This window comes from Pagrus pagrus (assembly GCF_965226575.1).
Source record: "Pagrus pagrus genome assembly, chromosome: 21".
Classification (NCBI taxonomy): Eukaryota; Metazoa; Chordata; class Actinopteri; order Spariformes; family Sparidae; genus Pagrus; species Pagrus pagrus.
This window is the reverse complement of record NC_140208.1, coordinates 16,435,558-16,461,542: the sequence shown is the minus strand read 5'-3', so window position 1 is coordinate 16,461,542 and position 25,985 is coordinate 16,435,558. Positions and strand designations below refer to the sequence as shown.

Genomic DNA, 25,985 nt, shown 5'->3' with positions numbered 1-25,985 from the left:
GTGCAAATACCTCATATTATAAAAAAACGAATGAATAGCTTTTTCGTGCGGGGTCCTTCTCAGTGGTTTGGAGCTTTACAATTATATTTATGTTAGAACATAATGTTTTGTTGCTTTCATTCTATAATTTTTAGCATAACTTTTGTTTAGTCAGTTAGTCTTGTTCTTGGTCGAGCACGTATATTGTCAGACGGTCCCTGACTATTTCTAATGTGGGAACATGGCCGAACATATGGGACCTGTGAGAGAAACCTTCCACCGTCTCTTCTGATATATTTATGCGATGTAAACACTTGTTAAGCCAGAATTCAACGAGTAGTTTTGACGTATCTCACTGCTGACATGGGATAGTTGCGGTAAATTGAGGAGCATTTTAAAATACGCACTTTTTTTGACGAGTTAATATTCTTCATGTACAATAATGTACAGTTCGACATCCAACCACGGACTCCTGCGGTCGGAGGAATGTTCTGGTAGCAGCAGTAATATTTTGGTCCACCACAACATTAAACCCCTCAGGATACATGAGGGTGAGAGTAACGGGCTGATGAGTTGGGCAAGCGAGGAGGACGATGAAGTCCAGTTTGACAGTAAGCAGCTTTACTTAAGGTTTACCTAACTGAACAGTGTTTACTGGTCCTTACTGGTTCACCCATATTACCTGACCCAATGACACCAGACGTAGTTCTGAGTGGTTCGAGACTTTCTTGCTTGTGTAAATAGCCAGGGGCGTAGTTGAGGGATTAAAGGCAATGTCAACACATGACTCTCTGGGCCCCCCCTTCTTAACTGTGGTACAGTGCCCACCCTACCTTTACTCTAGATATCATCATATTTAACAGATAGATGAGTATCCTGTACTTTTAGAAATGCAATAAAAAGTTATGACTTCAGTATGTACCCATGTCCATTTTGTTAAATGGCATAATAATGAAACACTACGCATTTTTATGTGGTTGATAAAAACGGAGTGAAAGAGTTCATTTCTGTCCACACCTGTACGACATAAAATTTTGCTTAACGTAGGGCTGGGCGGTATGTCCTCAAAATAATATTGCAATATTTTTAGGCCATATTACAATATACAATATATACCACTATATGTTAGAATTTTATCAAGAGCATTTTATAAATGTCCGGACTGGGCGGCAAAATCAAATATCAGAATATTTTTAACCAAAAAGGCCCTACTTTGATATAGATATTGCAGCAGTATTGTAGGGAAGACTATTGATACATTCACAAAATACCAACACAATGAGATTGCTGATCAATAATCATCAGTAATGTGGACATGATGACTAAGTGGGTAAAGGCAAGTGTAAGAACGAGTAGAACAGTTTGGAAAGTTCAGAAAATGACATCAAGCTTACTGTAATGTTGACTTTAAAACCAGGATAAAACAACACTTATGCCATATCAAGATGTAATGGTGTCCAAAATCTAAGATGATGTCACGATAACGAAATTTATATTGTATATAGTGCCCAGCTCTACTTAACATATCAAACTCATAACACAGTTTATAGCTGTTATAGCTTTAACCCTGTCAGTACCAGTGTAGTACTTGTTATTACACTTTTTGAGAAAAAATGCTTTCCATTCACACAAGTTTTAGTCTCTTCCTCAGCTTAGGCCAGTCTGTCATCCTATACAAGCCATGGTAGATTCCCTTTTTTGCATCATATAAGCCTCTGTATGATTTCAGGTTCAAGACTGATTCTTAGAAGTAGAAATAACCACTCAAATAAAAATACTTCAGTCTCAGTCCTGGTCTCTATGAAGAGAAAGTATGCCAAAGCTGTTAAAGGCCTCTAAAGTTGTCTTACTTTATAATGCAATTACTGGTAGATTTTTCCCAGAATTGTCGCAGTCTAATGTTATTAACAACTAGATAATCTAACATGTTTTTTCCATTTCTATAAAGACATATATATCACATTGCGGTATAAATCAATATTAGCAGAAGGTCTTACAGAGATGTTTTGCTCATTATCTTTATACAGCTCAGCTCTAATCAACAGGCTTAAAGGGGTACTCCAGCAATTTGATACTGCACCTTCAGAAAGTAAGAGGCCTTGCGCTGGACAGGCTGAAAATAGAATGGTTAAAATCGAAGCGACAGGTGCATGAATATCCAGACTTTTTGTTTATTAATATGAGTTTAGGTTCAAAATAGGTGGATCTTTTTTTCTCTTCATTTCCCATAATGCACCTTAACAGTGTTCTTTCATTAGACCCTCCCTACCTGTTAAATTTAACCATCTTTCAAACTACATGCCGCCAGTTTATAACACAGTTTTTTTATTGAATGTTTGAAGTCTCAAACCAGATCTAGGATTCCCCTGATGACATCATCAGGGTTGTTTTCACAGTCTGAGAAGTAGCCTCATGGCCCTTTCCTCGTAATCTTACATTAACTTTCATTTAACAATAAGTTGGCATGGGACTAGTGACATTATCAGGATGTGACACCAAGTCGGATCTTAGTTTAGCAGTACATTTCTACTTCTCGTTTTGCCCTATGTTGTCATTTTCATTTTGTTTTAATTAGTGTAGTTGAAAAATGTTCAGTACAGATCAATTGCTCTCTGCCTGTATTTTCACCTATACATTTTTTTTTACAAAAAGAAAAACAAGTCAGGACTTGCCCCTCCACACTTCCTGCTGTACAGTATGGTGAAATGAGAGTAGATGAAACAGCCCCTCCTTCCCATCCTGGCACAGTGACCAAGCGTCTCAGCTTGATCATGTGTTATTGGAGTACAGTTAGGTGGAGGAGGCTGGGGTCCACTGGAACTGCCAGATAAGCCTTACTGCTGTGCACGCCCCCTCATGTGTAAACAAGATGAGCTAATTTTTTGCCTTGGATGTGAGCAGCATAATTATTAGTAGAGCTCTGAGTGCTTAATATCGGACCAAAAGGGTTTTTATAGAGAAAAATGGACCTAGGAGACAAAAACCTTGTTGAATTGATAGCAAAGGTTATTGAAGAAGGTAAGACTAAAGAGAAGAAATGTTGTGGTTATATGTGTATTTGATCTTAGCTGGAGCTCAACAAAGTCAAATATAATGTAAACTGTTGTTTTTTGCCACAGTTTGAGCCTTTTAAGCGGATGTTTCATTGTAAAAAATATTCCATCACTTCCTCTTTAATTTTTCTATTCCATTTTGTTCGCTCAGCTTCAGACACAGATGATAACCATGAGGTGTTGATGGCTGGCAGGCATTACCCGTCCATCCAGGAGTTTGCCTTAGCAATCCCCAACCACCTTCTGCTGGGCTCTCTGCTGGAGCACCTGTGCTTCGTCTACGAGAGCAATCCAGCACGCTCACGTATGCTGTTTAAAGGTACGTATTGAGATGAAGTGACAGCTAGTTTAAAGAATAATACATTATACATACGATTTGTCATTAATTCCTAATTCAGTTATGAATTGTTTTGTTGTAACTCTGACAGTCATTGGCCAGCGTTTAGCCGCCATGAACCTCCTCTCACCTTTGGCCATAAGTGATGAGTTCAGCACCGTCAGACTGCAGCACAACCGGGCCTTCACTGAGCTGCTTCATGCTGCCAGCTCCTCGCTGTATCCACAGGTAACAAAATCATCAGTATGTCTTTGTAGTAGTTGGTATGTTGTCAGTTTTAATGTTGGGACTGACTTAATTTTAACTAATTATGTAAAGTGAGTACTTGTACTTAGTGTAATAGACATAGTCAGTGAGAGAAGCAGCAAACTCTTGCAGTTAGCTTGCAGTTTTGTAAATTGGCAAGTGCTGTAGCCACTAACTAACTGGTACTTGTTTGTCCTCTTTTCATTTCACAGGGGCAACAACTTTTCGGTACAAACGCACACAATGCAGCAGTAAGGTAGGCTGCACTTTGAGTAGTTGACTTGCTTGAAAGGAATTTTTATTTAATCTTTATTACATTTATTTTTAGTTGCGATGATAGACACCCGGTCGATCAACCAGTCGTTCCACTTCCAATTTCCCCCGTTTTTTTCGTTCTTGTTTGTAATTATTATGGTATGTGGGTCAAGTGTGTGTGTGTGTGTGTATGTGTGTGTGTGTATGAGAGAGAGAAGGCGTGTGTTTGTGGTTATGTCAACTGGCTAAAAGGGAGTGTGGCAGTGAGAGCGGCCTAATGGATTCTGGTAACATGACCAAAACTTTGTAGAAACATCCCATCTTGCCATGTAATGAGGTTGTGTACATTTAAATGCATGTACGTATGGATGCCCTTGCATACCTGGTTGCAGCTGTTGTGAACTCACATGTTTTATTAATATAACACAAGGTCAAAGAAGTGAATACACTTACACACTTATAGAAAAGAACAAACAACACAAAAAAATACCACCTGCTGAAAACAACAGCATATTATAAAAGAGAAGTATTTAATAAGAGATGTTTGTTTTTGCCTTTCCACAGACCAAAGGAGGGCCTGTTTCAAGCGCAGACGTCTCGGTATCTTAGTGAATTTGAAGAAATGTGTAGACTTGGAAAAGGATCATATGGAAATGTCTGGAAGGTATTTTACTCGGTTCTACTTCATACTTTTTTAACAAACTCCTCCAAAGTAGAACATGAGTTGAGTTGATCAACACAATCATATTATGTGTGACTTCATCTTGTAGGTTATGAACAAACTGGATGGACAGTGCTACGCTGTGAAGAAAATACTCATCAAAAAAGTCTCAAAGGATGACTGCATGAAGGTAGGCCATCAGTGTTTTGTCAATAGAGGCTTTATTTTTACACCCAAATACAGACAGGTGATAGACTGATAATTGTATGATCTGGTTTTGCTTTAGGTCCTCAGGGAAGTCAAAGTGTTGTCCAGCCTGCAGCATGTAAATGTTGTGGGCTATCACACTGCCTGGATGGAACATGTTCAGCCTGCGGCACGTGAGTGTTTAGCTATTTAGCCACGTTTGTAAGTGAAGTTACTTTTCAAGGACTTTAGAAGCTTTTTGTTAAAAACATTTCTGTTGCAGAGCCTGAGTCTCTCCTGCCTGCACTGAGATCAGCTGGAGATCAAGAAAGGTAGGATCTCACACTAACTGTTCTTACATTCATTTATATTGATATTTTTCACCAGTAAATGAATTGAAATGTAACTATTTTTCAGGAAAATAATCAGAAATTAATAATGGAAAAAGTCAAAAGTTGCCCTAGTATCAATTATTATATGTCCAGAGCATATGAAACTGTATATGCCGAAAATATGAGCACACGTGTTGTTGTATGGAAAGTATGTGAATTAAAACAGTGGCAATGCTGGGGTTAAGCACTAGTTATATAAAATCGATTCAGGAATTGTGAAAAAAGAATCCTGTTACTTAAAGGAATAGTTCCTAGTAATAGAGGGTGAGTCGATAATGACTGAATTTCGTTCTAGAGTGAACTATTCCTTTAAGGGAATCAATATTTTCCCCCACACCTATTATTTATTAGGTTTATTGATATCAGAATCAGAATCAGAAATACTTTATTATCCCGAGGGGAAATTGTTTACGTTACAGCTGCTCCCATTCAAGTTCAGAATATCCAGAAAAAATATTAATAGTAATAATAATAATAATAATAATAATAATGATAATAATAATAATAATAACAATATCTATATATAACAAAACAAAACAAAAATACAAGAAATGTACACTCCACTAGAATAAATATATATATATATATATATATACAGAGCAATAAATAATGCTTACTTATGATACTTATAATTACTGTGTATGTTGGATGAATTACAGACTTACAACATTATTATTGTTGTTGTCGTCAAGTACTTTTTTATTAACACTGTGTTGCAGGTCAAAAAAATGAAAAAAAGATTCCAATCACATTTATACCAGTGTATTCATATCATGTAGATGCAAGTATAGTTTATACATTAAGTAAATCATGACTCTTTCATTCACAGTTCTGATGAGAGCCCTGACAGCGGCAGCACCAGCTCCATTGTTTTTGAAAGCCTCAGTCAAGCACCGACAGATGCAGCCCCAAGTGCCAATGTACACCCAAGAGAGACCCAGCCTGTCAAAGCTTTAGTTCCAACCCAAGAGAATGACCAAGTGGTGTGTCCCAAGACGATGCGGCGCATCCCTAAGAACTACGTCCCCTGTGTGTTCCTGGGACAACGAGATCCCATGAAGGGCACCAAATGTCCTGCCACAGGCTGGGACAGTTCAGCACTTCTAGAGGAGGAGTCTAGCAGGAGTAGCATCGAACTGAACAACAACTTCTGCATCGACAAGGAATGTCAGCAGTGGGCTGACGTTCGCACAACAAAGCCTCCCAAAGAGGTTTGTGCTAAAAGAGACTTTCAGTGATCAAACAAGAATTTGAAATATAAAGATTACCATGTTCTATATCTTACTGAAAATGAAAGATTTGTTTTCAGAATGTTATAGTTTGGTTGTATCTGCAGGTCCAGTTCCACCTGATGCTCTACATCCAGATGCAGCTGTGTGAGCGCTCTCTGAAGGACTGGATCTCTGACAGGAACAACAAGCCCAAAGAAGAACTGACCTCAAAATGTAATTGTTAAAAACATGCATTGATTTACATTTTTACAGATTAGAGAATCACAGATTGTTTAAAATGATTATGTGTCAACTTTTGTTCTGAGTTAAACTAAAATACAATTTTGGAAAATACATTAAACGTTTTTTTATTTTCAGGTCCTTATGGATGTGTTGATACTGAACACACACTGAGCCTGCTGAGAAGGATACTTGAAGGCGTCGAGTACATTCACTCTAGGGGAATCATGCACAGAGACCTGAAGGTAAGCTACTGGGATTTGTTTTATTTAAACAGAAGCAGCTTATGTGCAGTTTGCATCGACACACAGGTGTTAGAGAGGAGCCATGTCAAAAAGGCTATTGAATGAGTCCTGGTCACCATCACTGTCGTTCTCAAAGGAAATGCGTGAATCCTCCCAGTAGTTGAATACAAAGTTATAGACACTCTCAGGCAGGACTTTTCTTAACTCATCTCTCTTGTCTTGGACGTATTTTAGATAAATTGCTCTCTTGCAAATATCCTGAAGGCTCCTTGGCTGCTCAATGAGTTTTAGTAGCTGCTGTGTCTGTTTGAAGAAACATGGTAGATTCAAGGTGGAGGGCAGGAGGCCTTTGTGGCTGTAGACAGTGAGCGGCGAGATTAGACTGAAGAGTTTCACCAGCAGAGACTTTTTCCTCACATTAGCCCTGCGGTTCAGGAACAGAAACAGACAGTTCTCTCCTGTTTTGCTCAGCTCATTGATGTTGGCTCCATACCTGAGCAGCAGGTCCACCAGCTCATTGTCGCCTATGCTGCACGCCTCCTGTAAAGGTGTCATTCCTGCCTTGTTTGTAGCGTTGACCTGGGCTCCATGTTTGACCAGCTCTGAGATGCAGCCACTGATGTCCCCTGGGGTTTTAGCAATCTTCATAGCCGTTGCCACAGCAGCTATGTGCAGAGGGGTGTTCCCAGAGTTCTTCACGCCCTTGAAAATAGTCAAGAATTTACTTGAATTTAATACAGGACATATGTAGAACCTAATGCACATATTTCAACAGAATACAGAGCACTACAAGGATTGTAATGTGAGGGCAAAGTTTGGTATCACTTGAATTTCTATGCACAGAAACTTTTGCATGTGAATCAAAAGATCTTTTGTGTTGTCTAGCACATTTACTTGTGATTAAAATATCATCAGGATCATTAATCAACAGTTATGAATCATTAATTATTTTTATTAAGAATCTATGATTGTTTTAAAAAAACTTTTAAGTACTTAAAACAGAGAGGGACTACATAAAATAATTCTAAATATATCTTGAAAACTCATCTCTGATGCAAAATTCACAGGAAATAATCTGCTCAAAATTCATTCAAATGGCTCGTTTTACATAAACGTCTGGCAGTTATTGCAATTCACTATTTGGGATGATTGGACAGTTTATCATTTGTTCTGCACTGTTATTATTATTCATTGAATATGATATGAAGTACCCATAAAACAGGTCAGTTTACAGAATGATAGAAAAGTTTTCCCTTAAGAGAAAAGGTTTGTAAAGGGTATTTTCAGCATTTTTTATTCGTTTGGTCTACTTCAAAAAGGAAATTGTTGAATTGAGACCTACACTATGGGTTATTTGATGTTAGGGCTAAAATAAGCCAATTAGTCAATTAATGGGTTAGTCGATTGGGGGAAAACATTAACCGCTACTAATTTGAATAATCAATTAATCATTCTCTGGTTCCAGCTTCTTAAATGTGAGGATTTGCTGCTTTTCTTTGTCATTTATGAGAGTAAATGTAGTCTTTGGATTTTAGGCTGTTAGTTGGGAAATAAGGAGCAATTTGAAGACGTCACTTTGGGAAATTTCAGTCTGAACATTTTTCACTATCTTTTGACATTTCATAGACTGAACGACTAATCGATGAATTGGCAGATTAATTGATGATAAAAATAAGCATAGGTTGCAGCTTTAGACATTTTGACTCACCATAACAGGAAAGACAGAGGTGTTAACTACAAAGATATATGATGGCTCATGTCTGTTCAGGTGTCCCAGTAAGGCATGGAATGTAGCCAGTTGGAATGTACATTTAGTTAATGACAGCTGTGCTTCTCCTGTTTTGACAGGTCAATATGACTGCTGCGAAAGAGTCTTCAGTATTTGTCTTTTTTGTTTTATTGCGGGTCTTTAAGCAAGAAGAAATAGATGAAAACAGAAGAACATCACGAACCATGTTGATATCTGCTCCCTCTTTAATCAAGCTGGCTATAATGTCCTTACGAAGGATTCCAGCGGCCTTATGCAGGGGCGTCATCCCACTGCCGTCCACTGCGTTAATATCAGCACCGTAGCTGGCCAGAGTATGGATGGCAGACAGAGCTGTGTAGTGCACTGCAAGGTGGAGAGCTGTCTGGCGAATCCTGCCATCCATCTAGGGAGCAACCACAAGACACAGTCAATTTTACATTTAACACTATACTCACAAAAGCAAAGAGGTTAAACATAGATTTTGCTATATGAAAAAGTTTTACCTCTGCATTGATGTTCACACCGTGTTCACAGAGGAGCTGTAGACAGGCTTCTGCCTGCGTAAACCTGCTGGTAACCACAGTGCAGAGCTTGGAGCCTGGTTTTGGCCAAGTAGTCTGGAAACTAGGCCAGCTGGTTATCACCAAGTGTAGAGTGGTTCGACCAAGCCCGTCCCTGTGACAGACACAGGGGAAGTGAAACTGTTGCAGATATACCAAAAATGAAATTAGACACTTGCTGCATACACAATCTAACTTAACTATCCCACTGAAATGAGGGGCTCCTCCTGAGTTGTTGTAGTTGTTGAGAGGCTCGTTTAACACTGTACAATTGATAGGCGGGATGTTTGGTGTTTAGTGTGTGTACAGGATGTGTTTGTCCAGACCTCATCTCAGGGTCTGCCCCTGCTGACAGCAAGATCCGCATGCTGTTTACTCTTCTGTAAGAGGCAGCCAGGTGAAGGGGGCGGATAGCACGACCCTAAGGCAAGACATGACAGGACATGACAAGACAAGACAAACTAGACTAACGCTTCAAAAAGTACTGTCTATTTTGCCTTCTATTTTAATAAATCGATGATCACATTAGAGCAAAGACACATGGCGGTTTTGATTTTCTTGTGGTTATCATTAACTTACATGTATCATGTTCCAATTCTTACAGGTGATTTGTAAAAGGAAGAAAAGGAAATAACAAGAAAATGGCTGCATTGTTGCGTTTACCTTACAGAAAACCTCTGAGGGGGTGCCGTCTTGTATCTTGAGGAGATAGTTGCTGTCGTACTTTTTTGTTATTTCTTCCATGCGTTCCAAGTCTTCATCCCGAATAGCATTATAGAATTCGTTGCCCTGAAACTTAGACATGTTACTGCTCCAGTCCTGATGTTCCTCTCTCTCCTCCGACATGGCTAGGCACTGGACTTCACTGCTGTCTGTATTTGGTTTTGCTCATGATGAGCAGTGGTTGAGAGCTGGTTATTCAGGTTTGCACGTGCAAGTCTGTATTTCTTCGAGGTGTGTCTGTTCTTTTTTGGCTGTGGAAGAAAATTAAGGATACTACTTCTGTTTTCTGTGTTTGATAGTTTCAACAGCTACTTCTGTTTTTGTGTTTGGGGTTTTTCGTCAGTCTGATTATATCATGTAGGTTTGAGTGTTGCACGTCTAAGTTTGATGTGTGGGCTTCCTGTTACAACTGATAACTGCGTGCTGTGTGTGGGGCCAATTATGGGGACTGCTGCGTACCTCTGGTGTAATTTAGAGGTTTCCAGTGCTTGTGTGACTTCAAAGAATGCACTTTGCATAAGCTCACATGCTTTGCAAAAATACATGAGATACCTGAAATGCTTAAAGTGTTGAAATCTGCCCTGAAATATGTTGTTTGAATACTGTGATCTCATATGCAAAAACATCTGCATCTTTACACCCAGTCACATATAAAACTAATTGTGATATTTTTGCATTTTCCCACAGCCAAGGAACATTTTCCTCCACGGTCATGACTGCCATGTTCGGATTGGGGACTTTGGTTTGGCCTGCAGGGATCTATTAATGGATGGCCATAAAAGCACCACCTCTCCCAGCACTGGTAAATACTGCACACCCCTTATCTTGTTGATTTCATGTCACAGTCCCTCACAGAATCACCACCAGATGGGGCCATTTGCTTTAAAGTCACATTTCTGGTGTGTTTTTGCAGATTCCTCACATACCACAGGTGTTGGCACATTTGTATATGCTGCACCAGAACAACTGAAGGACTCCCATTATGATTCAAAGGTAAACAAATTAATAATATTCAGACAACTTCGGACTTAGTTTTTCATAGAACACAACATATTTTCTTGCTACACTTTCCATTATTAATATTCATCATTATCATCTCTTCTATGACTTTTTGAACAACTGTGAGTCTAAAATTTATTTGTGTTTTTCCCCTCCCAGTCAGACATGTACAGCATCGGGGTGCTTGCTCTCGAGCTATTCCAGCCCTTTGGGACAGAGATGGAGCGGGTCCGGACCCTTGGGAACCTGAGAGAGGGGAAAATCCCAGACTCGTTCTGCCAAAGATGGCCAGTCCTGACTAAATACATCATGAAACTGACGAGTAAAGAGCCAAGTGTTCGGCCCACAGCCAGCCAGCTTCTACAGAGTGACCTCTTCTGCAGTAAAGACATTGTATGTAGTACATGGATAGATCGTAGCTCTATAAATAATTAACCCCTTAATGACCCTCTGTGCCATTAAAGGTAAGAGTATTTTGGGATAACTGATCTATGTAAGTATGTCACAAATACTTTTTCCCCCCCCAGGTGATCCATGGCTTGCAGAAAAGGGTTGAACAGCAGGAGGAAGAGATCATGCAGCTGAAGAGACAGATCAGCCAGCTTCAGAGCTCACAAGTCACAGTTCACATCTCTGAGCCGGACAAAGCCTGACCCTTTAATCTCAACTCTTCACAGACTGTCAATACTTGATTCATTCTACCACTGCTGTACTGTGTTTTGCTTACTTGGTACAAGTGGTAGAGTGTGTGTGTGTGTGCGTGCATGTGTAATCATTTGAGTGTGTCTTGTGCACCTGGATGTAAGGGTGCTATTATTTATCTTCATTCAGCTCAATAAAACCCATTTCTGATATGCCTTGCCAGATTTACAAGCAGCAACATGTGATTATTGATCATTTAAGATGTTTGACACTTAAAACACATTTTTACTCTGATTTTTGTCTTTGCTTTGTGAGCAGCCCATTGTCAGCAAATTGTCAATCAATTGTGGACACAATTAGCACATATATCTACGTGCACAGATGTACAAATGCCCTTCACGTGTGGTTGATGATGTTGTATGGGGTTTAGTTATTGATCACAGGGGATGCTCCCTCATGTTTTGAGGACTTTAAATTGTGGAGCTACTGTGTGCACTGGAAAATGTCTCTAGAAATGGGCATTACAACATAGATATGGCAGTCTGACTGTCTGTCTATAGCCAAATAAATATGCTGGTATCGTTTCTAGCATAGATTTATGGGTATAAAGCACACATTGTAATTGTACATCATGTACACAAAGGTCAGAGGTGTGAACATGCGACGGATCTTCCCGAAACACGTTCCTCACAGAGAAACGGCTGAATGAGCCAATCAGAGACCTCGTTTCATCGCAGGTACCCGGATGTACCCGTGGGGCAATTAGCTACGTCATTGTTCACCGCCGGACACCCGCTGGAAATAAGGAATGGATTTACAACCGCTATTAGTGTATTCATAACAGATTTCAGGTGAGTGTGTTGTTGCTATTACGATTAAGTGGCACTTTAACTGTGCAGCTGTGATATTTTGGTAGGCCTGAGCCGCTGAGATTTGTTGTAGTAGCCTTACACCGGTTCTCTGTCATGTCGGAGACAGCGGCGCAGTGAGCACACTCAGCCGCCGGTGTCGAGCCCCTCCTGTCTCAGCTAGCTAGACGTCCCGTTACTGGGGCCCACGCTTGTAAATCAAGTCTACTTCGAAGTAGAAACAAAAGAGTGCCCTTCGACATCGATAGTACGTGGTTATGTTACTCCCCGCCATGTCACTCAGCCTCCATCGTGCCGAGCTAGCTAGCACCGTTAGCATCAATATTGCCGCACGAGCGCCGCCGCGCGTAATGTTAGCCCCGCTCGGTAGCTATATGTGTTACGTTCGCCGTTTCCATGGTGTCGCCGCCTTCACGAACCGCTCTCTCATCATCAGTCTTTCCGTCCCAGTCTACGACAAGAACGGTGAGCTTTTAATCGGTGCTACGTCTCCCACAAGTGCTAAAGGAGGGTTTAACTCGTGTTTTAATGAGGTTTAGCATCGCTGCGTGTTAAGGGCCTAGCTGCCGTCTGTTAGCCAACGTGAGGCAGTGTGCCGGAGCTGGTGGGAGGGAACAGCTGTTGTTGTAAACGTGCTTCCGACCAGGAAATTTGCTCTGTCGGGGTTTTGAACTAGTAACGCTCACCTGGGAACTTTAGCACTGCGAAATCATTTCCATGTTTGCTCTCAGCAGTAAGTCGATTTGAACATGTTCAAAGAAGAATTTAATACCTTGCCAGTGTTTTCTGATGTTTGCCCAGTAAGTAAACCGTGCACGGTGCCCACAAATGGCTATCATCTATCGTAGAGCTATATTGACTTAGTTTTTAGATCCAAGCGGAGGTTGAATGACAAAATGTGGTAGTGAAGTCAGGCAGCCGAGACTTTTCTCCCACGGCAAGCAATTGCGACCTCTTGTTTAACCATGCGATATTATGACTGAGTTTGGATACTTTGTTACATAAATAATCAGCTATTCAGATTATGGCGCGTTGGTGTACTCTTGCATTGTTTCTCTCAAAATAAAATAAATTGATCTTACATAACTTTCTTGACTGTTTACTAAATGGCTCAGTACTGTATAAGCGCGCGAAATTATCGAAATGAAACACTGCGGTGTTTTTATCTGCACTTTGCAGTTATCATTTGTGAAAAATAGTGATTATATGATACTTCGTGGTTGTAATCAAAATGTAAGTAGTTTGTGTTAACTGGAACAATCAAAGAAGGTAAGAAAATTAAATTGTATCACTATATTTGATGAAAGCCTCTCAATACCACAACATTTTGGTTGTGCCATACAAACAGATTCCCCTCCATAAAAGCAACAACAAAGAGGGAAAATGCAAAACCTTTGATCTGTCTTTTCTGCAGCTCATAAAGTTGTATACTTCTGTGTTTCTGCCCCACCTACAGCAATGAACAATGACCATAGTTGACAGATCTTCAGAAAAGTCTGACCACGAGTCAGTCGGGTGTAAGCGATCTCCCTTCACCAGTGGAGACGTGGGCATGGACAGCAGCTGTTCCAGCAGCTGGGCAGTGGGTCCCACCACCATGCCCAGTGACTCTCCGAGGCTGAAGGCTCCAGGAGGCTGCCTGGGCCCGACACCTGGAGCTGTAGTCTACAACAGTACGCCCTCCTCTGTGGATCGGCCCAAGGAGCAAGGTAGGCGCAAGGACTCATATCAGCTGTGGTTTTGTGATGCATGTGTCCTGAAAGCTGAGAGGAAACAACTGAATTTTGGCAGGTTACACTTACTCCATTGTGTACAGACCCCTCAGCCAAGCTATACTGTGCCTCTATTTAGCCATTAAACAATAGACTGATGGAAGAGTTTCCTGACTTATGTGGTCAAGCTGTACAATTGAGGAAGCATTTGAAGATGCATGCCAATAGTCAATATTTTCCCACCGATATTGGAAATGGTGATGTACACTTCCTCAGGTCTCATTACAAATGCCAGTTCAAAGCAGACATTGATATCTTAAGATGATAAAGTAGTTTAATAAAAAAAGACCATGTTGCTAATTTCCATTTTGTGTTGCTGAATTCTGTAATTGTCTGTCATACTCTTGCCAGCAATCTGAGAACTGTTACCTGGAAACTTTATACATAAATAATACAAAGCTGCACCAATGAACCTATGGCCAGTGTTTCTGTACGAGAGTGTGACACAACTGGTTTTGTGGGTGTTGGGTTGCTGCTTCCACTCTTCTTTCATTCATCCAATTACATAACCAAGCCAGTTTTGAATTGAGAGCATGATCAATCACTTGGGCCTGTGACGCAATTGTTGCTTTGACATAAAAAGCAGCAGCCTGACTTAGACAGAAACAGAAGAGAAAGCAAACTCTGTTTCTTTCAGCTGCCTGACAGCCTTATTCAGTAGCCAGAACCCCTCCCTATAGCTGTTTGGACAGATAGCTATGGCTGCAAGGTCCTGGTGTTAGTTTATTATGTGCCAGTAATATTTATTTTATATAGCGCTTTTCAGGGTACACAAAGACGCTTTACAGGTTCAAAAGCAGAATAATAAAAACACACTACACACAACACACTAAAAATACAGTAATCAACAAAGTACATACTTGCATAGACAATGTAGCATTTATACAGATACTTATTTTTTGTCCTTGACCTGGAAAATGCATTGAATCTAATTTTAGTAATGATGTTGTCTCTGTGTGTCCAGTGATAAGCAGTGATGACGGCATTGACTTGCCCCAGAAGGTCCTCTTCTCTCCAGAGCGGCTCAACCTGAAGTGGACCCAGGTTCACCGCATCGGTGCAGGCCTGCAGAACATGGGGAACACCTGCTTCCTCAACTCAGCCCTGCAGTGTCTCACCTACACCCCTCCCTTTGCCAACTACATGCTGACACGGGAGCACTCCAAAACATGTAAATTTGTCTTGCATGGTGCTTCTTTAAACCAACAAAGTTCTTGTGTAATTGTACAGTCACACACTGTTTATCACATCAATCTTGGTCGCTTCAGCAGTATGTATGAGTTGTTTTCTCGCCTGATTCATATCTTACTCATCAATGTTCTGTCCATCTGTCTCTGCTGCAGGTCACGAGCCGGGGTTCTGTATGATGTGCACCATGCAAAACCACATCATTCAGGTTTTCGCCAACTCTGGGAATGTCATTAAGCCCATTGGTGTGCTCAATGAGCTCAAAAGTAAGTGTCTGTACAGCTAAAACATTGAAATTATGCCTTTTAAACATTTTTTTTTTTACCTGAAATGAATGACAGGAGGCGCTGTGTGGCTGTTTACTTTTTAAATTTTGGAGGGAAATTTTCTGGTGGGTGTTTGTATACTGCTGTGAAAGAAGTTGAACTTTTCATCGACTTATAAGTGTGATATAATCATCTATATCGACATTTTTTGTGTTTTTTCCCCACACAGGGATTGCAAAGCACTTCCGCTATGGAAGCCAGGAGGATGCTCATGAGTTCCTGCGGTACACAGTGGATGCTATGCAAAAGTCCTGCTTACCTGGAACCAAGTAAGTGTGTTCCATTTCCAAAACCAGACAACGCTCAGGATAATAAACAATCATACACTTACTTAGAAAGTTTAAACATATTTTTGGCTTGATGAAAATAGTTTATAAATATTGATATGGACCATCGATCGTTTAGGGAAATATTACTATGTTCTTCGTATTCTTTATTGTGATCTGATGATCCACTGAACATTCTGCAAAGGTTTCCAGTCTAAATCTTCCATAAAAGCTAAATGCAGATACATTGAAGTTTTCACGTTTTTCTGCTGAAATGTATGAAATCAGTGTAGAGCCATTTCCAAGTCATGTAAACACACAAAGCATACATGCATTTTTAATAGATACGTTGGGCTGAGCATTCAGGATCTCAGGGGACTTTTAAAAATGGATTTTAGAAAAGCATCAAGTAGCTACTTATTCTGTAGTAGCAGGTGGCCTTTCAACTAATTACTCTTGATCTAATTCCTCCCTTTCTCTCCTGCACTTTTTGCTGTAATATGTTATAACTTGGCAGTGCAAAATCAGTCAATTATGTCATTACACTATTTGTTTTTTTTTTTACATCTTTATTTTTGTGTTTGTAACAGATTGGACAGGCAAACGCAGGCAACCACTTTCATCCATCAAGTGTTTGGCGGGTATCTAAGGTCCAGAGGTAAGTTTTACTAGTGTTGATTTGTTTTCTTGATTTATTCAAGTTTTTGTTGTTGTTGTTGTTGTTGTACAGCTTTGGTAGACTAAAAGAAAACTGTTGATTTTTCTTTTTCAGTCAAATGTTTAAACTGCAAAGCAGTCTCAGATACATATGACCCTTTTCTGGATATTCCTTTGGAAATTAAGGTAATTAATCATTATTGTCACTTGTGGTTGAAGTGTCTATTCAAGTCAATGAATTCAGATTTTTGTAAGGATCTTAAGAACAGTACAAAAAATGTATTTTCTTGCCATGCAGACGGCCCCCAGTGTCTCAAAGGCTCTGGAGCAGTTTGTCAAGCCGGAACAGCTGGATGGAGAAAACGCCTACAAATGCACCAAGTAGGTTGTTTTACAGACAAAAGCAACTCAGAAAAGAGAAAGAGACAGTGCTCTGTTTGTGTTTTTATCTGTCTGTTTGTCAGCTAAACAACTGAACATTGTTTCACATAGGTGCAAAAAAATGGTTACCGCCTCAAAGAGATTTACCATCCACCGCAGCGCCAATGTGCTCACGCTCTCCCTCAAACGCTTTGCAAACTTCAGCGGAGGCAAAATTACAAAGGTACCATGATATATGCTACTATAATATCCAGAACAATGATAAGACTATAGGACAAACACCCAGCTTTCATTAATTGGATATTAATCAGCTATTTTTTGGTCCTCAGGATGTGAAGTATCCAGAGTACCTGGACCTGCGGCCCTTCATGTCTCAGACCCAAGGGGAGTCCCAGGTCTACGGGCTGTATGCTGTGCTCGTCCACTCTGGATTCAGCTGTCATGCTGGACACTACTTCTGCTATATTAAGGTACTGGCACTGCTATGGACCACTGTTCTAATCCATCAGGACACTGTTGCCAAGTTGCATGCACACATTTGTCTCTGCAACACTCTATCAACAACTCACTGCTAACAGTTTAATGCAGGATTTCCTACAACAAGTCTTGCTCTTACAGAGAAAATGTTTTTCAAGTTTTTCATGTTTTTATACACTTCAAATGAAACTGAGGAAAGTAAGATGGGAGATATGAAATGATGATGATTCTGTTAAGCAAATATCAAACCTGACAACTGTTTTGTTGTGTCTCTCAGGCAAGCAATGGGCAGTGGTATCAGATGAACGACTCCTCTGTGTCTGTCACTGACATCAGGTCTGTTCTCAACCAGCAGGCCTATGTCCTTTTCTACATCAAGTGAGTATACCCTTTGAAAAATGTTTGTTGGGTCATAAGTGAGCTTGAGTTAAGAATCAATTTATAGAACAGAACAGAAATGTAATCAACGTAGGAGTTTTAGTTTAAAACATAAAAAAAACAAATACTAGAATTATCAACAAAATGTGACGTTATGTCAAAGAAGTCTATGATGTTAGTATGCTAACCAGATAGTGCCAAGCAAGGGGAAACTGCCTCATTCCGGTGTTTAAATGCTCCTGTGCTAGTGCTATAAACACCAACACTGGTCACATTGGTTGTTTCAAGTGTTTCCTGTTGCTAATTTACTTTTTTTTTTTTTGTGTCACTAGGTCCAGTGATGTGAAGAAAACAGGGGACTACAGCCACATGAGCCATAATCCAGGCATCCCTGGTCAGTCGTCTCCACGACCGGTGGTGATACCACGCATCAACACCATCCACCACAACAACAACATTGGCTTCATAGGTCCCCAGCTGCCACCACACATGACCAAGGTACTGCAGACTTGTCTGCATCTTAATTCAAATTTATCACAATTTAAGACATATAGCCAGTGTTTGACCTAGTCACTCATACTATGCATTCTTTTTTGTTTCTTCCTCAGAGCGCACTTCATGTTAATGGGAATGGATCTCTGAGGGACTATCCCACCAACTCTAAGCCCAGCACCAGCAGCAGTGTGGTGGGAAAACCTAGCCATGGACTGGCCTCTTCCTCTTCTTCCATTTCCCACTCAATCAGCCGGCCCACAATGATCCCAGACCACGACAAACGGCAGAAGCTTTCATTCTTCATCGGGCAAGGCAAACAGAGCCGCCCGTCCTCGTCCTCTTACAGCCAGCCGTCCTCTGCCAGCAGCAGCTCCTCCTCCAGCTCGCTATCCTCCTCACAGTCTACCTCAGACGTCCACTCAGACATTCGCTTTGTTCCACGTCAGCTTAACCACGTTAACGGCACATCTTGCAGTAACGGGGATCGACACCCTGGAGGGAATGGAGCGTCGTTCTTGGTGCCGTACGGCCAAGAGTCCTCAGAGGAATCAGACCAGGAGAACTGTGGCACCGTGGATAACGGCTGTTTCGCCAAGTCTCACCTTAATGGAAACAACAGAACAGGAGAAGTTTTTGATAAATCTCCTCAGGCCACCAATGGAGAGTCAGGGGTGCACCACAACGGTAACAGATTAAACGGACCAACTTATTGCGTCTCTAAATCCAGTCAAAATGGACACCATTATGGACACCACAAAGTGAATGGACACAACACCCCTGATAAGGTAAATTATATGCTTTATGTTTTGCCATCCTATCATAAAAATATATTGATAAGTGAACGAACAGTAGTTGTGTGTCTTAATGAATAATTGTCTTGATTTTTCTCTGCAGATCTCTGGCAGTAATGGCAGTTCATCCTCTGTGGCTACTGTTGCTGCTAATGGACTAGACAGTGAGCATAGTCAAACAAGGTAAGATACACACTTGGTTGTATTGATATTTTCATTGTTTGGTTGTTTGTTTTCACTTTTAAACAATGCACAAAACAGGGTTTCTGTGAGTCCCTTAAAAAAATCCCAATCATCTGAATTTTAGTCCTTAAAATGTCTTGAATTGGTTTATGACGGGGTCAAATGCTCGCTTTCAAATGTGTTTTGGGGAAAAATGTATATTGGTCACGCTTTAACAAAAATGAAACCAACATGGAACAGGTAACCGGTCGGATGTTTATTGGAGCAAACCCAGCTAGTGTGCTGTGATGTGGTGTATTGCCAACATGTCGTCTCATCATCAAAAAAATAGCTACTTCTAGAAATATTAAGTTTGCTCGCCATCACCCCAAATTGTTCTGCACAGTCATGTTCAGTTGAATGTGAAATTAATTTACCTAGCAAGTAATTCTGTAATTTTCCTTCATACTCTTTTCTGCCAGTATTCACATGATATAGGTCTTTCAAAATGGCCTTAAAAAGTCTTAAATTTAGCTTGTTGAAACCTGCAGAGACCCTGAAAGTGTGATATAAAGCAGTATTTATATTCTAGTATATTTTTTTTGTTTTCCAGCAAAGAGGCACATAATTCTGCGTCATCCCAAGCCAGTTCCTCTCAGAGCATCCATCCTGCTGCCAGTGAAAGCCAGCATCTCTCCACTCCTGACACAAGGGCTAAAACTGTGTCCGAACCCCTGCCTCAGCATACAGCGTCTTCCGCTGTTAGCTCTCTACCTTCAGCTACTGCTACAAAAACTCATTCTGTCACATCTAGAGAATGTGCTTCCTCTTCTGCCCATCATGGCGACATCAATGCGGCCTTATCCACCCCGCCAGACTGCTCCCAGAGCACCAATGGGCCCTCTGCAGCGCCGCAGAAGGTTAGCAGAGGTGGGGATGAAGCAATGGATCTACCAGAAACCAGTGATCCGTCAGCAGGGACTGAAGGGTGTACAGATGTTAAGGAGCAGCAGCAGTCCAAGCCCAGTTCTAAAGGCAATGAAGAGATGAAAGAGTTGAAAAGAGACAGACCGCACTCTGACTGGAGCAGAGACCGGGAGAGACACTACAGGGACAGGAGTCAGGAGCGAGACAGTGACAGTGATCGTCATCGCCACAGACGAGACTACAGAGATCACCGCTACAGAGACCGCTCTCACAGAGACCGCTTGCCTCACGATCGTTCCTACAGGGACTGGGAGTCTGAGCGTCGCAGGGAGCGGACTCACCACCACCCCAGGGAGCGAGATCGTGACAGGTGCTCGAACCATTACCACCACTATGAATACAACCGGTCCAGGGAGGACTTGGGTCGGGAGCGAAGGGGACACGGTTATTCCTACCGTGACGAGTCTCATAGTCGTCGAAGGTGGCAGGACGAGAGTCGAGACTCCCGGTCAATGAAGGACAAGAGCAATGGAAGGGAGAGGGACAGGAGCAGTGGCAGGGAAAGAGACTATTACCCGTCAAAGGAGGAAGCTTCCTCGCCTTCCACTGAGCCAGAAACCTCCACAAAGACCAAGGGATCGCCCCCTCGGGCTCGGGCTCGCCTCACCTCGTTTGAATCGGCTCCAAACAGGGAGGATCAAAATCACAAGAGGACTGCTGAACCGCTGAGCAAGGAGAGGGATGACAGCTCTGAGGCCCGGCGCTCTAAAAAACACAAAAAGAGCAAGAAAAAGAAGAAGTCAAAAGATAAAGACAGACACCGTGAGAGCGGGTGAGTAATACTATCTTTGCCTCCATGCTGTTTGACACTTATCTGTGTACATTTTGTTTTGGACAGTAATATTGGCCATTTTGCACAACCTATCAGTGTTAGATCAGAGTTTCCGTTGGTGCAAGTCCACTGATGCTGTGCATCACCAAACTAATACGCTAGTATTTGACAACATAGGAATGAGAGTCTCTTTCCTAAGCTGACTTGGTTGGTTTGTGTTCAGTTTAGCCTCTGTCTAACTGAGCACTCACCTGAGACTGATTATAATTTCTCTCCAGTCGCATCTTTTTCTCCTCCTCTTCGTAGGTTCATGAATTAAAGTACATTTCCCCTCCAGTCAACAAGTACGAAAGACAAATCACATACACATGACGGTTAAAGTTGAGTTACGTGGCAAGATTGATCTTGAGCCGTTTGCTGATTAAAAAGCACATTTATCTTCAGAGTAGAATCCGTTGTAACTGCAGGTGTTCATTCCTTCAGAAGCCCCTGTCTATGCCCAACTCCCTCCACCAGAGCTGACCAGCTCTCAGCAGCTGAGCAGCAGTTGTTCCCAGACAACACTCCGCAAAGCGATATGCTCGACTTTTTAGCTCAAGTTTAGTATTCCCAACATGCGTTGATACGCTTTGCAATGACTTTGTATGAAACAGCACCACAAGAAAAAATGTGCCCCTTGTTTGGAAATTATTTTCACAGGACGTTATGATCAGAGAAATTTAAATATGTCGCACTTCTAAAGATTTTCTCACCACCAACTATGCTAACCTACATTGTAAATTGAATGGCATATCAATTTAGATATATTTGTTATAAATATTTGTTCCTAATTGAGTTAGCAATTTTTAAATCAATGATAGCAAAAAAAAAAATGCCGACTATAATGCTTAGTATAATAATGGGTTCTGACAATGTCACCTATCACTAATTTGTTATATTTTAAAGATGATTAATCTAAATAAAAATACTTGTGAGTTGTAGCCCTAAATTATTTGTCTTTGAGTGAGATGTCAGGCTTTCTCATCATGTTTTTGGATTGAGAGTAATCATGGCACGTTTTCTGTCTTCTCCTAGAAGCTCGGATGCGGACTCAGACCGAGCCACTGAAACAAAAAAGAAGAAGAAAAAGAGGAGGCAGCGGGACAGCGAGGGCGAGCAGCACAGCTCGGGAGAAGCTCGGAGCCACAAGAACAGAAGCAGCGAGGAGAGGGAGAGCCGCAAGCGACGATACCACGACAGCAAAGACACTAAACATGACAATGGTTTCTCTCCAGAAAAACGCCGGCGAACAGAATACGCTGACGGCAGAGGTGACCATGTACTGCCCTCCAACCACACCTCACCCACAAACGGTTCAACTCACCGCCATCTCAATGGATACACAGGTATGACAGGTTTCTCATAGTCACAGTCGTTCTCAAACGTCACTAAAACGCTGAAATAAATGCTGCTTTGGAGCGTATCAGTTCTAACTGTTGATCCTGTTTTGTAGGAAACGGTTACAGCCAAACCAATGGCGACTCCTACGGATTCTCCGGTGGCTTGAAACACTGACTGTGAGTGGGCGCTCATTTAACCATTATCTCATATGCTCTCGTACAGTCAGTGTGAACAAACAGCAGGAACTCCTATTTTAGATGCAAAATTTTTTAGCACACAGCTCTGAAAATAGATGACATGGAGGCCTCTTTTTTCTCGTTTCAGGCGCATCAACACCATTTTAACAACAGCGGAGGAATGACATCAACAACTTTTTGATGTGGTGCTTCTTCACTGGGAATATATTGTATTTTTACCACACCTGAAGTGTTTTAAATGTTCGGAAATGTTCTTCTTTTTTTTTTTTTAAATGCATTGATTTAATCGCTGTAATTCTCCCGACTATGGTTTAAAAAAACCCTTGTTGAACATTTATGATGAAAAATAGTAATATATACTTGTATGAACACAAACAAAGCCTGGAGCTTAAACATCTCAACTGCTGCTCAGTGGAACTCAGGACTTGAAAACTTGTTAACATCCATCACGGATAACCACCTGCTTCAAATGAGAACGAGACAAAAGGGAAACGTGTTGCCTAAGAGAAGAACTGTAAGGCATCATGTCGGCTGCGAGTTTAAGATGTCACCATATCTACAGAGGCGCAACGTTTTTGAGTTTTTTCTTTGATCCCACTGGGAGCGGACAAACTAACGGAGGGTGATATTCATGAATGAGACAGACTAGTGCAGTGGTGGGAACAAGGCTTAGCTGACTGATACCTCCACGTTAACCCTGGACAGACTTGAGGACATTTCCCAGCTTTTTTCTTTTTTTTTTTTTCTGTATGTTTGTTTCCATTTTGCTCTGAAGCCTAAGATTCACTCTCTGTAATTTTTAAACTTTTTCACAGAAGCAGAGGTTTTTTAACTCTGGATCATGCCTCTCCCTCCTCGCTCACACATTCTCTATTTCTTTTTAAACGTTTAAAAAAAAAAAGCATCAAAAATTTGTCATCATGGCTGTGGACCATTTGTGTTTGCTTTTTAATGAAAAAAAATACAGTTTGTGTCTTCTAGCGTCATAAAAAATACTGTGAATTTAATTTTGAACTGTACTATCAGTTATTTTTATACGTAAACAATCCTGTATCAGGGTTACCCGTAGATGTTTTGTTTGCTTTGTTTTTAGAAAAACTTACGTTAATTTTGACCATATTTTCAGTGGGTATGGTTTGCTTTTGTTTTGTTTTTGTTTGTTATGTTTCAACTTTAGACAGAGGTTGAAAAACTGCTGTTATATCTTTAGCATGTCAGAATTTATACATTGTATAAGGTAAAAGCCTTAAAATACATTTGTTAATGTCAGAAATTGTAATCTGTTCCTGGTCTTTGACTTTGTTTACAAGCTGCGGTGAAATGAATGAAAACTGCTGATTGAGATGACTGACGAGTTGCCAGGGATTTTTGAAAAAAAGCTCCCGTCTGCCTTTGTATTATACACTAGGAGTAGACTGATTGTACTCGAGCCTCTTTAAATTATGATGTAGATACATTTAGTGAAGAAACTGATAGCACTCTTATGTATTCAGGTTTTGTTAACTACACACACTTTTTTAGCTATTGAAGTCATCAAGATGGCGCTATTTTAATCACGACACTGTTTCCATGTTTGAAAAATAACCAAAGACCTGATAAGTTTAGCGAGTCGAGCTCTTCTCACTGAATTCACATGCACACAAAAACTTGTTTTCTGATCAGCATGTATTTTTATTCAAAGTATTCAGGAGCCGTTTTCCCAAATTCACATCAAGCCATGTTTAAAAACTCTAAACTCCATCAGCTAATAAAAGATCAGGCTGCGATTTGGCTTGATCTGTTTGGGAAAAACAGTCCTCAGATTCCAGTCAGCATCCACACAAAGTATTGAAGGGTATTTTGATCCCGCTTATGTCCATAGTGAGTTTTTCTTTCATATAACATCATGTATTATCTGAACTTCAGTAATAAACACAGAGTCAGGAGGGTTCACTGCTCCGCAAAGAGCTGCACAAAGTCCCCCTCCCACTATTGTAAACTGTTAGCTGTTGAACTAAAAAGGTGAACGGGTATAGGCTACGGCCGTTATGATTTACATGCTACATAAACACAACGAAGAAAAAAAAACAGTATGTACATTATATACTATACATGCATAATGTAACTCGGGGGGGCTGCCCCCTTTTTGTTAAACAAATTCAGAAAATAAATACAAAAGAAATGAACTTGATCACAGAGGTGGATCTTCAATACATGAAATGACAGTTTGAAAACACTTAAAAGGGTCATTACACTCAAAATATGTCCAGTATTATTGAACCTGCATCTTTTTCTTTTTTTTTTCAATCAAATAAAAGTTAAGGGAGCGTACTGTAAAATTAAAATAGCCTAAGTTTAATTTTCTTGAATGAATCAGTGTTTGCATATACAGATACAGTCACTTGAGGGCTAACAATCAGACCAGCTGATTTATAAGCTTGAGGCTTTCTGTAGTAAGAGGACACTACAAAACATTGTTGGTGTTGGCAGTTGTCCAAGGACATGTGAGGTGAAGATAATAAAACTGGCGATTGAGAGTCCACCAGGCGAGCCAGTCTGGATGATAGGAATGTCATTATGAGGATGGATGCTCAGGTTTCAAATCCTCACACTGCACATGCAGTAAAGTAATTTAACTCCTGATGTGTCCAGCAGAGGGCAGTCCTGTCACAGGTTTCCTCGTGGCTGTTCTTGATCCTCATCTTTTTGTCCATTTATCAACCAGCTTGGTAAAGATTTTCCTCATCTCCATAAAGTCTGTGCTGGATTAAATAAAACCTTCACATAAACCAAGAATTGTGTCGCAGACAATCTTCAGGTGGAAAAAAACACTCCCATCTGTGTCTTTTGCTTGTCCTCCGGCCCTGAAAGAACCAAAGGAGGCCTTCATGACCCCTGTAACACACACACACACACACACGAGGACTCTGCTGGCGATGCAGCTGTGGTCGAAGAGTGGACAGTCATCATTTCTTATTGGCTATCCTCCTCTTCCTGGTGGCCAGCATGTCGTAGAAAGGATCCCTGCTGATGCTTGCTCTGTGGAGAGAGGACAGGAAGGGACGGATCAGTGATCGAATGTTTCCAGCAGTTCGTGTCGATGCCGCATACAGTACACTGTCTAGACTATTCTATTGTCTGCAGGACTGATAATTACTATGTACTAACTTGACCTTAATCTGTCTTGTCTCCGTCAGTCGGTGCATCTTCCCCAAAATATGTCATGTCTGCACTGCATTCTGAGGGATGTAGAGATAAGCTTTGATTCCGAATGATCAACACCGAAACCTGACATTTACAGTGAAACCTCTTCTTCAATCTTGCAGTGCTATAAATAGCTCGACACCTCAGTTATCCACAGAGGGAAGAACACACACGACAAAATGCACCTGGTAACGAAAATGTTGTCAACCAGTCGGTTTAAAGCTG

General features: G+C 40.9%; 4 protein-coding genes across 7 annotated transcripts in view; 2 read left to right on the top strand and 2 right to left on the bottom strand.

Moving 5' to 3' along the window:
* The first annotated feature begins 188 nt into the window (after positions 1–188).
* On the top strand, positions 189–11,703 carry eif2ak1 (eukaryotic translation initiation factor 2-alpha kinase 1). Of its 2 annotated transcripts, none has more exons than XM_084342023.1 (15): positions 189–590; positions 3,184–3,351; positions 3,461–3,597; positions 3,828–3,871; positions 4,435–4,534; positions 4,641–4,721; positions 4,818–4,911; positions 5,001–5,049; positions 5,939–6,320; positions 6,446–6,554; positions 6,699–6,805; positions 10,526–10,640; positions 10,752–10,831; positions 10,997–11,230; positions 11,365–11,703. In XM_084342023.1, the coding sequence occupies exons 1-15, from the start codon at positions 422–424 to the stop codon at positions 11,488–11,490; spliced, it is 1,995 nt and encodes a 664-aa protein (XP_084198149.1). In that variant the 5' UTR covers positions 189–421; the 3' UTR covers positions 11,491–11,703. The 2 variants fall into 2 exon arrangements, with proteins under 2 accessions (XP_084198149.1, XP_084198150.1); XM_084342024.1 differs by lacking the exon at positions 189–590 and adding an exon at positions 2,880–2,997.
* LOC311250388 (ankyrin repeat domain-containing protein 61-like) lies at positions 6,807–10,151 on the bottom strand. The gene is made up of 5 exons (XM_084342025.1): positions 9,779–10,151; positions 9,442–9,536; positions 9,059–9,230; positions 8,758–8,958; positions 6,807–7,507 (listed from the first exon to the last, which is right to left on the bottom strand). Exons 1-5 carry the CDS (start codon positions 9,959–9,961, stop codon positions 6,875–6,877), a joined length of 1,284 nt encoding a protein of 427 aa, XP_084198151.1. The 5' UTR covers positions 9,962–10,151; the 3' UTR covers positions 6,807–6,874.
* A 119-nt stretch (positions 11,704–11,822) lies between the features above and the next one.
* Positions 11,823–23,833, top strand: usp42 (ubiquitin specific peptidase 42). 3 transcript variants are annotated; one of them, XM_084342019.1, is made up of 18 exons: positions 11,823–12,330; positions 13,805–14,057; positions 15,085–15,291; positions 15,464–15,574; positions 15,804–15,903; positions 16,491–16,558; positions 16,673–16,743; positions 16,856–16,938; positions 17,050–17,161; positions 17,268–17,408; positions 17,693–17,793; positions 18,126–18,291; positions 18,402–19,073; positions 19,183–19,262; positions 19,855–21,000; positions 22,075–22,385; positions 22,493–22,556; positions 22,705–23,833. In XM_084342019.1, exons 2-17 carry the CDS (start codon positions 13,814–13,816, stop codon positions 22,552–22,554), a joined length of 3,675 nt encoding a protein of 1,224 aa, XP_084198145.1. In that variant the 5' UTR covers positions 11,823–12,330; positions 13,805–13,813; the 3' UTR covers positions 22,555–22,556; positions 22,705–23,833. The 3 variants fall into 3 exon arrangements, with proteins under 3 accessions (XP_084198145.1, XP_084198147.1, XP_084198146.1); XM_084342021.1 differs by lacking the exon at positions 11,823–12,330 and adding an exon at positions 12,373–12,595; XM_084342020.1 differs by lacking the exon at positions 11,823–12,330 and adding an exon at positions 12,615–12,813.
* Positions 23,834–24,867: 1,034 nt separating this feature from the next.
* Positions 24,868–25,985, bottom strand: part of LOC311250389 (cytohesin-3-like) — a 33,807-nt gene continuing 32,689 nt past the window's right edge. The window contains exon 13 of the mRNA XM_084342026.1: positions 24,868–25,595. Coding sequence (XP_084198152.1) covers positions 25,523–25,595 — 73 coding nt within the window. The 3' untranslated portion in view covers positions 24,868–25,522. The remainder of the gene's footprint in view (positions 25,596–25,985) is intronic.